The sequence below is a fragment of the Terrapene carolina genome, unplaced genomic scaffold, assembly GCF_002925995.2.
Source record: "Terrapene carolina triunguis isolate 2854851 unplaced genomic scaffold, T_m_triunguis-2.0 Scaffold84, whole genome shotgun sequence".
NCBI lineage: Eukaryota > Metazoa > Chordata > Testudines > Emydidae > Terrapene > Terrapene triunguis.
In genome coordinates this window covers 7,537,949-7,551,887 of record NW_020664435.1, presented here as the reverse complement: position 1 = coordinate 7,551,887, position 13,939 = coordinate 7,537,949, and the positions used below count along the sequence as shown (strand labels likewise).

The window sequence follows — 13,939 nt, the reverse complement described above, 5'->3', positions numbered from 1 at the left end:
ATGCCAGGATTTCACCCAACTACATGGGCTTTATGCAGCTGGGGAGGTGAAATCCAACCCCAAACCTAGGTTCAGGGAGGGAGCTGTTCTGCAGTCCCATTCTGTTTCAGCCTACAGGCGGGAATACACAGTTCCTTCACACCAGTTTCATGGGATATTGGAGCTTCTGGACTTCTATAAACATATTTTCTATGGCCCCTCAACTGGCTCATCCCTACCTGCCACAATGCATTTCTCCTCACTGGCCTACTCAAGGCTGGTGCAGAGATGGTACATGGACACCCCGTCTAGGAACTCAGCTGCCTGACAGCCATGTAGCCTCTATGCAAGGCTTAAATGGTAAAGAAGACCTTATGTTGGCCCCCTTCATCAGGCCATACTAAGGTTGAAGTCCATGGAACAGAAAACTTGACATCAGCTGACTGGTGTTTTATTCTCAACTATGCCTCAAAGGCCTGATTCTGCAAAGCTTTACTTTATGTGAGCAATCCACTGAAGTCAGTGAAACTAGAGTGAATACAGTTTTGCAGGTTCAGGCCCTTTTGGGAAGAGCACTCAGCTCTCTGTTCTAATGGCTAAAAATAGCTAGTTATTCCTCTGTGTCTGGCTTGCCTGTTACATCGGGCCATGGCCTCTAAGCACGACCAACATACAAATAATAAATTCTCATAATAATAATGTGCTGCCATCTTTCAATAATGTGCAGTACAGCACAGAAGTTACTACTGTCACAAAAACTAGGAAGCAGATACCACCCAGCTGCCCCTGATTTTCAGGAACTTACACAATTTTTCCTTAATATTCACGTGTCTCATCAAGGACTGTGATTTAAAATGGACAATAATGAGATTGTTAGTGTGCAATGATAGCTAGGAGTAGGATAAGGTGTTTTCTGATGTCTTAGATCATTTGGCTTAACTTTCTAAGAACTTATTATTCTCCTTTAGTAACTATCCCTCATGTCACATGGGACTTTTGTTCTTGATTTTTATTAGTGAGTTCCTCAGTTTCTCTGTGAGGGGTTGAGAGGTAAGGAAGACAGTAAGGACCTATTTATTAACACTGGCTTCCTTTAGCATCTGAAGGATTTGAATTTTTTTTATCTTTTAATAGGGAATAAACCGAAGACTAAAAGTTTAGACAATTTTATTACCGGAGAAGACAAAGTGAACAGCATGAACATTATTGAGACTAATAGGAATTTCATGGAACTAACAGAAAGCTCAGTTGCAACAATAAGGACTGCTCAAGGACACCTGCCTGGGGTCTTAATTTTGCCTTAATGAGCTATTACTAAGGCTTCACTAACAAACAAAAAAATCAATGTTGGATCAATACAGACACACTCGTCCTGTGCAGTGCCTTCTGTTGTCAGGACAGGATTAACACATGTGTTAACTTTATGACAGTTTGGCTGAAAGCATCACATAAAAAAGAAATACGAACATGCCTGCAACTTCTTAGATTTCTTCTGTTTGGCAAACATAGCGTTTGACTAGGTTTGATATTTTATTGCTGTCCACGGAGATCAAGGTTTAAAGAATCCATAAAAACTGTGCATGTTCTCTGTACATGATCAATGTGAAACAGGCACCAACATTTAAGTGTGTTTGAAAGCCTGTTCCCAATGAAAATCTCTGAGACTTCTGATGAAATTGGTGCAATATATTGCAAACACTGAACAGGGAGTTTTTAAAAATGATTACACTATATTCGGAAATTAAGCCCTACCAACAGGTAGGAATATTGCTCATGGATTACTAAAAATATCACGTCTGTGTGCTAAAACAACTTGTTTTAAGCCTTGACATAGATAATTATTACTTAGGATCCTTTAACATAGTAAAATGACACATGCAGTGGCAAATCCCTATTTTATATGATAAATTCATCATGACCGGTATCTTACTGCCAAAGATAAAGATATGAACAAAGTCTACAACAAAGTTGCAAATGTATCACTTAAAACCACCTAGTTTAAAAGACCTTTAAAATGTTACAAGTAGAAAAACATGCACTATTTAATCTTTAATATGATCACGTTCTCTGGGTTTTCTTTTCCTAGATTTGGATTAGTTTTTAGACAGATGCCTTTATTATCATGAAACACTATGCTGTTTGAAATACAGTACAGAGGTATTTTTTCTACTGAAGTTACAGATTTATTGCACCAAGTTCTAATGAATATTTCCTATAGGGTTTTCAGTGTTCCTAATAATATTAAACAGACTACTTTTGGTTACAGAGCCACTTTAAAATAGCAAATAGTGTCTGTTCCCTAGCTAGTTACATCAGATTCACTAGGTTTTTGATTAATTGCACACAGGTCTTAACAACTAAAGGGCACCATCTTGATACAAATGATATTGCCCTTATATTCTTTAATTAGGCTAAGTGAAATATTTCTTAATGCAGATATATAATGTATATTTATAAAATGTCTGCATCAAGTTTTAAGCCAGTTTCAAAGACAATGCATAATGTTAAAATATTTGCACACAGTTGCTAATATTCTGGGTTCTATTTTATCCATTTAAAAACAACAGGGGAAATTCTATAAAGGAATGTTATGGAAAATTTAAAAATGAACAGTGATTTAACCCGACGGGGAATGGATATTACAATTGGAATATATTCTACAAACATTTTGATTAGATCAACTTTTTAGAATTAGAAACTACATGCTTTTCAGCTTTTCATTTTAAGCACATCAATTATATTAAATTAAATCATTTATTTTTTAAATGAACATTTACAGTTCTATTTTTAACAAATTCTGTTTGATATGGAGTACTTAGCAATTAAACACTATTTACATTTAATGATGTCAAGGATAAACAAAAATTATTTTTATATAACCAGAAAATATGAAGCATATCCAACTGAAGGACACACAGTGAACACATCTTGCAAGGGAAACTTTCTCATTCAGTCTGATGAAATACAGTAAATGAACGTAACGAACATGCAATATGCAGAACTAGCGATATATTTGAAAATGGCTTTTACAGATTAAGAAAAAAGTGCTTGGAAATCCTCATCATTCACAGAAAATCTTTCAATCACCTAGCAACCTGCTGCTGCTTTCAATTTTGAACAGGCAGCCTTCACATTCAAAGATGTATCTGAGCCAACTGATGCAACTGCAAGTTTAAAGCAAAACAAAAAAACAAAAACAGATCTTTTTGTGTGGTTATGTAAATAAATTGCCCCTACCTTTCTTCTGAGAGTACGATGGCGACTGCACTTGAGAAAAAGTAGGTTTTTCTTCTGTGAAATATTCAGGTTGGTTGTACTGATTCAGGGCCATGTCCATGTCAGAGTACTCGCTTTTAAACACGTTTCCAGGGTAACTACAGGTATATGGCTGATTCACGGCCCAGGCCTGTTCCATATATATGTTGTTATTGTGCAGGACCTGAGCATCACAACTGCTGTAACCCTGACTATCTTCAATATATGTGCAATAATCGGCGGACTGCATGTAGCAATTGCTACCAGCAGCAGGATGCACTTCATATATTTCTTGCATACAGTAGCTCATTTTGTTATCCGATCTCAGCTTCTACTTTACATATACACACACACACGCATGCATGCACACACAGACATGCATACACATGGAATGGGAAAGGAGAAATGAATAAACAATGCCAACAAAGTCGATTGCAAAACAGCGTGTTTTACTTTGGAGCAGCACCTTATGTGCTAAAATCCTATTTATATTGGGATGGCTTGTGAGCTCCCCTGCCAATCAAACATATTGGGAAGCAGATTTATGACAGTCAAAGGTCTTAATCTGTGACTGTAATTCCTGGGGAAGATGGCAGACAGGTAGCAATGACCACCAGACAAAGAAGGCTATGGCCAGACACCCTCCCAACTGTTTGTTAGAAATAATCATTTATAAACCATTTCAGCCCCTTTCAATATGATTAGACAATGATTACTAAGGCAAGGACAGTTATGTCACTATAGTTGTCAATTTAAGTGTGAAGCATTATAAAGACCTCCTAAGAACTCCCAGAGGGGATATGCTGAAAATCCTAAAATCAATAATCCTGTTTTTCAGCATTAACCCATAGAAAATCCAATAGTGCTGTGTTGTTGACCCAAACAGGAGTCTAATTTTACAAATTTTAGCATCTTAATCTGTCATCAGCTTTATTGATTTTGTTTTACAGAATTATCTGCATGAACCTCCCACGCCTCACACACATACATGAACTCCCCGCTGCTTGTTAATGCATTTACAGGAAAGCAGCTTTTTTAAACTTCAGTGATTTTGGTAGGTAATTTCTATTAAGTTCACCAGGTGGGAAACTTCAAAATAATTTGTCTTGATCAGCAAATCGGATACTGCTTAAATAAGCTAATTGGTTTGCCATTACATTTCATTCATCTTGTTTGCATGTTTCAGTAATGAAGTACTGAATTTATATTTGATCGCAAATATAGCATGATTACAGGTTTTCCCCAGTCATTTTATTCACTCACGCAAGCTATCAACATATAACACCATTAGTTCAGAAACAGAGTTACTATATGACCTTATAACAATTCACCACCTCAAACGCTAGTACTACTACACCCATTTTAATATAATCTCTCTCCCCCCCGTTTTTCTTTACACCAAAAAGAATTTCTGTTGTCTCTATTTTTTCCCTAGACAAAGAATTTTCCTTCAGTGGCATGCTACAATATGGCAAGATGTTTGTGAGAACACTAACATGATTGTATTATTCATTGGATCACTAAGTTCTTCTTGTTATTGAGAAGCAAAAATAACTAACAATATTAACTAAAGAAGAAACTGTTTCTTAAGGTTATTGTTTCACTGATGTTAAACAATATTCACCACTCTTAAAAATGAACTGAAGTAAGGCCCCCCTTCAGCCAGGAACTTAAACATGGGCCTAACTACCTTGAAATGAGGCCTTGGGTCTTAAAAAGTACTCTTGAAAGTCCAAAGAATGGGACTTGAGGAGGACACATTGTTCCTTAGTTGGTTTCATGGAACATTTTAGAAAGATTTAAAGAGTACATGAAGGAACACTACCTCTTCCTCCAGACACAACTAACCTATTTTATTATGGGCCAAATCACTAAATCCTGAGCAGTGCAGAGCACTATCAACTCTCACTGATGCCAGGGCAGGTGCTCTTCACTTCTCAAGGTTTGATGCATTCTGTTTCACCCTCTGATTACTTAACATTTGTTTTTCTAACTATAAATCAAAAACTGAAGTCAACAGAGTTGTTTCAGGAATGAAATTGCCCCTGTGAACTCTCATCGTGGAAAGCGTCAACACACTCCTTTTGGAGAAAGGGATGTTTACTAATAACTCCAGAAATAAGTCCCAAAGCACCATACACCTCTGTCCTCTGTTTTTCAATGTCTCAAACTCAACAAAATATAATTTAAAATTAACCTTTCAGTAATATGCTTTATAAAAACACATTGTAAGTGTAATTTTGGTTTTAGCTGGAATTTATGCCGTAAGTTTTCAAAACTAATGAGTGGTTTTGGGTGTCTAACTTGAGACACCTTAAATGGACTGATTTTTTAAGGATGGATGCTTGGCAATTTCTGAAAATCAGTCCCCTTTAGGGTGTTTTAAGTAGGGCACTGAAAAATGAGCCCCACATATTACTATGTTGATTTGCTTGTGCCTGACATTTTTTCTGCTACGTTATTAATTTCTTTAAAGGCCAAAAAAAAAAAAAAAACAGCAACAACAAGTTTCTCTTCTCCCTTGAGAACAAAAGCAACTTCTTTACTAAAAAGTATTAAACAGAGCCAAGGCCACAACTCAAGCTGAAAATGTACATTAGAAATCAATCAAAAAAATTTTGGTGGAAACATTTTGGGAACTATTTTTCCTTTATGATTTATTGTATGTAAACATCAGATCTGAGTGCACAAATATTTTAGTACTTGTCACAGTTTCCTTCTTTGACAATAACACAAAATGACCAGGAACCTTTGCAATTATTTATTTATGCAGAAACACATAAACATATCAGGCTATGTGACTAGTTTGTGTGTGTTACACAAACACACCTTTTAATCTACTGAGAATACAGTACCCTCATTGCCCAGAAACAAACCATTCCATACATGCAGTAGGGTATTTTCTTTTGATTACCACACACAACTCCCATTTCACCTAACGTGAATTTATGTAAGAGCTCACAACAAGATGAAACTATATGCTACAGAATAACTGTGTAGGATATCTAAGCATATATTTTCCTCAAATGTCCAAATGTTATCCATTGGTATGTCTCAAGCACTGTTTACCTGAATAAATCCTCGGTTATTTAATTTAATAATGAATGATATATATTAGACTCTTGATATAACCTAAAATTAATTAGCCATTTAAAAAAATTAGTTACATGAACATAGGGAAATGTTCAGTCTAATTTTTTTTTTAAATATTGTCATTTTAAATACCAACACCAAAGATCTAATCCATTTACTTCTGTTTAGTTTGGTACTAACAAGGAAGTCATGAACTGACTTTTCAAAAAGGTCTGAGAGTTTAAATAGTCCTTTGCTTATCTAGTCAAGATAGAAAAATTATATTACTGTCTGTATGGGAGCCCTTTCAAATACACCTTTCCTGATATCAGCTTGAGTAGACATGTAACATTGTGTGTATTTTATTCCATATATTCCATGGATACAGAATCAACAGATTATTAAGGACAAATTTTGCCATCAGATGCTTATGTAATTTCCAGTAAAGTGAGCCAGAATCCTAGCTCCATTCATATCCCAAGGCAGCATTTGTTCCTAAGCAATTACTACCTCGTCTGAGTAAAGACGTGTATTAGTAATACGTTTCAGTCTGAAAAGACTAACAAGCGTATCTGAGCTAAATTATATTTAGCAAATTGTAAAGATAAAGATTATGTAGGTGTCAATCCTTCTTTGACTAAATCTGCAAGGAATTTAAAGTTTTTCATTATTCCAGAAAAACAAGCAGATAGTTTTCTCCATTTTTAAGAAATAAGTAACTGAGATGGTGCATTGGTAACTGTTACAATATTCATATACTCAGGGTGAAATTCTGGCTTCACTGAAATCAATCTGAGTACACCTTAGACTTCAATGGGGTCAGGATTGCACCCCAACACTTTTCTTTGAAATGAGTTTGGGGGAAAGACCTGAACAATACATGTTCAGAAACAGACTAATTTAGATTAGAAAATAAATATTATAAAGTTTAAGGGATACAGACTTGAAATTAAACCATTTATATAGTGTGGAGTGGGGAACTGAGAAATCACATCCATTCAAACTGAAAGACTAGAAGAGCTGTTGAAGATGTTTGCAACATCTAGGTGGTTAGCATTACCTATTGTGTACTGGGTCGTCATATATAATGTATAACATATATGTATTTCTGAAAACTGTGCTCCAGCAATTGGAAGAAAAATCTTGCCTAGAGTCAGAGAACCGATTGTTGCACTGAGAGACTCTGACATGCCAGAGAGTCCAGGCTTCATTTGCAAGACAACAAACAAACTTGTGGGCTACACTGGTCTGCATCTACACAACAAATTTAGTTCCTGCATTCCCCCAGTGTAGTGGGTCAGTCCAAAAGCCATCTGGCCAAGTGGTCAGGCCATGGCTCCATAGTTCTTTTTAGTCTCTCTGTTCTGGAGGGGGCCCTGCGAGGTCATATATGGGAAGAATCAGCCCCTCTTGGGGGTCCCCTCTTCCTCTCCTCAGGGCTCTGTCATGATAGAGGGGAGTGGGGGATAAGGCAGGGGGACCCGGGATCTCCTGCTCCACCAGGTCCCAACCCAGGGCTTAATGTCCAGACTACTTGTTGGTCCATTCCAAGTTACATCCCTTCCTGGTCTCTCCCTTTAGGGAGTGATCAGTAGCAGCAGTTTAGTCTGCCATGGGGATGGGGGAATCCTGCTCTTTGGGGCCTCTCCTGGGTTCCCAACTCTAAAGCAGGGGGTGGGAGGAATCTGGACCACTGCTTCCAGCATCTTCTCCCCAGTGTCACACTGTCCAAAGCTCCAGACATCAGCCTCACTCCCTGCTGCAGCCTGTAGCTCCTCCCCGCCTTCCCCTGGGCTGCCCGTGCCCTTTTAAACTATCCTTCTGCCCGGAGCATGCCCCACAACTCCCGAAGGGTGGGCCTCCCTACCCCAATATTGCCCCATGCCTTGCTCTGGTTTAGTGAAGGGTCTGTAAACCCCATCACACCCAGTCAGTGGTCATAACTTTGGAGGCTGTAGTGTAGACAAGATTCAGGCATTTTTACCACTGGGTTGCCTGACCCTGGCGATTTGTCTTTCGCTTACTGAAGCACAGTTATCTGGCACTGTTTGGTTCTTACTGTGTTTAAACCACCAGTCAGAAATATCCATGGGCCAGTGGTAAAAATGGCTGCCTTCTCCACACTACAGCCTCCATGGGTGCTATTACTGGGGAAGCTGCGGTTGTGAGGAATTATGGATCCTCAATGTGCCAGAGTAGATGCAGTTCCGATTCCATCTCTGAAAGGAAGGACTTGGTACATGATCAAAAAAAAGGACAGAATATTTTTGATGTAGAATATCTGTAGGGCTGGATGAACCTTACACTGATGGAGGGGAGGAAAAAGCAAGTGGAAAAGTGTAAGGTTAGGCTGCAGTGTGGCATGCCACGCTACATGCATTACTGCCTTGGGATCTGCAGGAAGACTTAGAATTTCCTGGGGATTCCAGAATGTGGTGCCTCTTCCTAGAGAGAGGAGGGAACTATGTGAGGTGAAGCTTGAGAACCCGATCCTGTAATGCCCTCATCACCCATTAACAGAAATTCTGTCACAGTTTAGGGCACTCAGCACCACTCAAAAGCACCTCCCAAAACTGGGTTTGGAGTTTCCAGCAGATACTTTCCCCTTGTGATTTTGTTTTGATAAATGAGGCAATCAGCTTCTTAGTAATTATCCTTCACTCATCTCTTTTCCTCATCCATTTAATTTAACTTTCTTGTCTGAAAATGAACAGAAATACCCTAGGATAGAGAATCTATGGCCATGATATAGAGAACTCTGTTAATAGATCTCTCTCTCTCTTTCTCTCTCTCTAAGATTAAGTCTCATCTTATTTGTTTTTTGTAATAATATCAATAATACTTATGCTACAGAATATGCACTGTTTTTCTGAAAGTAACTACCACAACACAAAGAAGTCAAGTTAGAAAAGACTGGGGAGAGTGTAGAAAAGGGTCCAAATGGGAAAGGCCTGTTTTGACCCAAAAATAATAATAATTATATATATATATATATATAATTGTCATATATATATATGACAAGAAGTATTGGGGCATGAGTGTCTCCACTTGCAATATGCTAGTGTTTAGCTGTCGACATAAAACTCAGGTTGATAGTCCTGCAAACACTTGTTTCCTTGGAAACAAATCAGATCATAAAACAGTGCCAAAAATTAACATCACTATTAGAACCGAAATGTTGCTGAAACATTTTCATTTGAATCTCTTAGGGCCTGATCCAACAGCCCTCACTCAGGTCCCAGAATGGGATTAATTACCTAAGGAAGGATCGCAGGACTGGGTCCAAAGAGTCTGGAAGCAGAGTTGAAAACAATACACACAATTTCTACTTCAGCCATTTCTTTTGTGTATTGTATCTGTATTTTGTTTTTTTTGATTTAAATGGATAGTGGATTCTTTCATTTGTGAATAAAAACAACAAAAAATAACGTACATAAACATTAACAAAAAACACTTCTGTGATTATTCCTACTTAGGCAATGATTTCATCAGCACAGTGTCCAAGACAACCCAGAACACTGACACATGCAGAAGCAGAGCCATTAAACACATTCAACACCTGTAGAGTATAATTTACCATTTGAGTGCCCTATTCCCCAGAAGGGTTGTATTCTCTTGACTGTTTGCAAACTGAATGTGTCTGGCTATGGTCTATGTTTTCTCAGTTTGGTGCACGACACCCCATCTCCCTTTTTAAAAACATTCTGAATCATCATCATATGGATTGCATCACACAGCATACGAATTATTCAGGACTCGACGGGAATCCCCTAAGGACTATAGGGAAGGGTCTTATGATGTCTCTGGCCCTGAACTGTATATACTGATGGAGAAAAATATTTATGTGGTCAAATATATTTTTGCACATTTGAACATTTAGCATGAAGGATTACCACATATTTCAGAATTCTAGTGTTGCTGTACAAAGTAATATTATCATCTCCTGGTCTTTGAATACAATTATATGCATTTTGTTTCTTTTGTGTTATTATGGCCATTATATTCCTTTCTTCGTGCCATATTTATATGATTACAAGTGACAACACAGTATTGTATTTTAAAATACTAACCCACACTTCACTCATTAATCACACCAATTTGATGTTCTTTTACCTTTAAAAGAATGCCAGCATATGTTCTCTATGCCAGTTCTGACAAAACCCACTATTCTGTACTATTCTTTGAAGAAATTACAATGCAAACTGTCTGCATGCTGTGGTCTCATATTGCACACTGTGGAGTTGATTCAGGACAATGTTTATCTTTGTGTACTGTAAAGAAAGTACAATTTACACCATCAACTGTTCGTTTTGGCAAATCTATTAGTGTGGCTCTGGCTCTAGACAAGGTTTCCACCATATCTGTCTCTGCCAAATACACCTATACCTGTGCCCATATGGTATAATGAGTCCCTACTTTTTAAAAAATGTGTGTTTTTGATCTACTTGACTCTTTATTTTGTATTACAGTTATACGTATCCCACGCTTTAGGCTCAGGACACTGTTCAAAACACAAACTTTTATCACAGAACAAATTTTAAAAGAAAAAAAAATAATTCTTAAATGCCAACCCAATGACAGATGCAATCTCTGTTTGATGTGCCCAGATATCAGCCAACCATATTAGGTTCCTAGTTCTGGCTCTCCAATTCCTATATTATGCTGGATAACACAGAAAACGAGATTTATTTCTTAAATAAAGCTATGTTCAGCTCAAACTTCAGAGTCCAAACAACATATTCAACACTTATATGAGCAGAAAGTGCAATCTTTATAGTATTTGCCCTATTTCTAACCACCAATGTGTCACTATTATAATCACAAAGTACATATATCAGATACTATGCACAGTTGTCACATTTCAATGTTAGCATTTGGTGTTTAGTGGCATGCATCTCAGTGGAATCAAAGACCTATTAAAGAATAGCATTTTGGCTATGACATTCCACCAAGACTGTAGTAAGGTTTAGATAAAACACCAGTGTGATTTGTCTTTCATTCCAAGATTTAATATCCCTTTTTCTATTTGGTTAACTAAAAACAGTTAATTTTAAACTGAAAAGTTCAGACTTGTCATGAACTTAGTCCTCAGTTAGGATAAGTGCCCTTGATGAATTTGAAGAAATTTGGTTTACCAAGAATGAAGTTGTCTCTTTTCATAATCCAGAATTTTCTATGGGCTCACCCTGGCCATTATTTGATTATTTCCTTATAGCTCATTCCAGTGTAGGATGCTCTCATGTCTTGTCACAAATAAATTGTTTATTGATAGTTTGCTGACAAAATGGCATAAACAGGCAAATTCTTCAATGATTTTTGAAAACTTTTAAGACTAGTAGTGAACAAACACTGGTAAGTACAATTATAGTCCTATGACCAAGGCAACCCAATTTGTTAAGTCCCCTCATGTCTCATAATCGGAAGACACTGTTAAAAGACATTAGTTAATTAGACAGCTTATCTCTTGACAAAGTAACTACTGCTACTTAAAATGTGCACCTTTTTTCAAGTTGTCCTCCCTCAAGACAATTTTGAGGTAAAGAGTTCTTTTCATTCAAAAATGAAGAAGAACGGATAATTGTATTAAAACAGTTTAACACACAACTTAATTAATAGAACCCTTGATGGAGCTGTCTGGATTCTGCAGACTTCAGACAGCCCTTAGTAAGACGTTAAAGCGATCAACACCTGACATCTGTTAGCTAGAAGGCATTCTGAGGTAAAGAGCAGCTAAATCTAAAGAAATCAGGTACTTAGAACAGTTTAACTTTTTCATGAGGTGATATCCTTCCTGACACTATAATCTTTCCTCCTGGAGTGACGCAAGACTTTAAGTAAAAGAAAACAACTTGTTGTCCCTCCCTCAGAGCATGATGCACATATATTTATTTCTTTGAGAGAAGAGCACTGACGAACTATTTATTCCAGTTTAAAAAGGAATATAAACCAGAAAACCACCAAATTTGCAGTGACAGTTACGCATTTACAAGGCATAACACCTCCCTCGCAACTCTGCTCTAGCTTGGACAAACAGGACCATCCTAAAACAGAACTTTCAATACTACTGCCTGCTCAAGGAAAAGAATATTCACTATACAAAGGCCAGGCACAAAAAGAAATAATTTTGGTCGGGGTTCAAAGAGGACGGGAAAAAACCTTTTTAAAGGGACATCAGGAATTAGTTATATACTGTATATAGCAAATTAATTTTTAAAATAAATTTCAAATTGTACATCACTTTAGTTCTTTACAAATATATTAAAACATACAAAGATGAAATACTCTCAGGATAAACTGAAAGCCACAACTATTGCCATGAAAAACATCCGTAGCTAGATTGTCCCATATTACAAAGCTGTTATCTATGGCCAAAGCCTGACCAACTCCACAGACACTCTGGCTTCTTTTCTTTTTAAATATTTGTTATGTTCTAAATAATAATTCTAATTACCTTTACATTTTTTTTCTTCTATATCATACTCCTGGGCACTTGACATGCCTTGAATATTCACTTCTGTATGACCTGGATGTAATATTGAGCTAGTCCAAACTGAAGCATGTAGAAACTGTGAAGATTGCTGTCCATTTCTCAGCATATCATTTCTGGAATGTCTTTTCCTACACAAGCGATTTTCTGTTATATCTACAAAATTCCATTTGTGATGTCTGTCAGGAAGATGTACCAGCCTATCCCAGGCTGGAAGGCCATTTTTTGGTGGGTTGACAAGCACTGGCTGACAAACTGTTGGCATTGCCAAAATCTTGCTGAGCTGTGGAGTTTTGGAAAGCAAGTGGTTTCCCAATTCTCTTGATCTGGTGGTATTCACAAGCATCTCCACTTGACCGCATTGATAAGATGCAGAGCTTTTCAGCCATGCACTTTCAGCCACCATAGTCAGTTTCCCTTCAGTGCAATTAAATGTAATGATTTTCCCCTCTGTTAAGCCTGAAAAGACAGCTGGATCTACATGCACAGGTTACCACTTGATGCAACTTTCATCAACATCACAACTAGAACATGGGCCCGGGGCAAGTTACCATCAATTTATTGCCTCGCTCATATGATCATTTGAGGTCTTGTGGGTCGAGGCTGGTCGTGTACAATTTTCAGATACTTAAAACACAAAACATCAAGGATTCAGCCTTGTTTGACTTTGCTCTTAGCGTAGGCTGACCTGAGGGACACTCTGTTACCTAAGTATGACATTCTTATGTGGGCATGCTTAGCAGTTCCGCTCTTGCTACCACTACCTTTCTCTAGTTGAGGTTACTAGAGCAATATCAGAGAGACACATTTTATCTTGTGAGTTTTAACACTGTGGTCCTAAGCAAATAACAAATACATAAATAATAATAAATAACAAGGCAACAATTATTATATTTAATTAACAGTCCTGAAATTTATTTGTTTTAAATAAAACATTTAAATACTGTCAGTTCATAAAACTACGTGTCTAAAAATAACTCCTTTTTACTACTGGACAGCAAAGCTAGATTCTACAGTAATGTCATTCCATAGCTGGTGTTCCAAATATTCACAAATGTTTATATTTTAGATTATATGAATCAAAATTAAAATGTAAAATAGTTTTATAACATGTTTACTGAACATCTTAAGTCATTGTCAGTGGAT

At 37.2% G+C, this 13,939-nt stretch overlaps 1 protein-coding gene across 2 annotated transcripts in view; it reads right to left on the bottom strand.

Moving 5' to 3' along the window:
• Window positions 1-13,939, bottom strand: part of THRB (thyroid hormone receptor beta) — a 271,485-nt gene that overhangs the window by 35,574 nt on the left and 221,972 nt on the right. The window contains exon 1 of one of the 2 annotated variants that reach the window (XM_026649371.1): window positions 12,758-13,374. The exons of the other annotated variant lie outside the window; for it this stretch is intronic. Within the exon in view, the coding sequence (XP_026505156.1) occupies window positions 12,758-13,199 (442 nt within the window). The 5' untranslated portion in view covers window positions 13,200-13,374. Of the gene's footprint in view, window positions 1-12,757; window positions 13,375-13,939 lie in introns of those variants that run through there. 2 annotated transcript variants of the gene reach the window in all.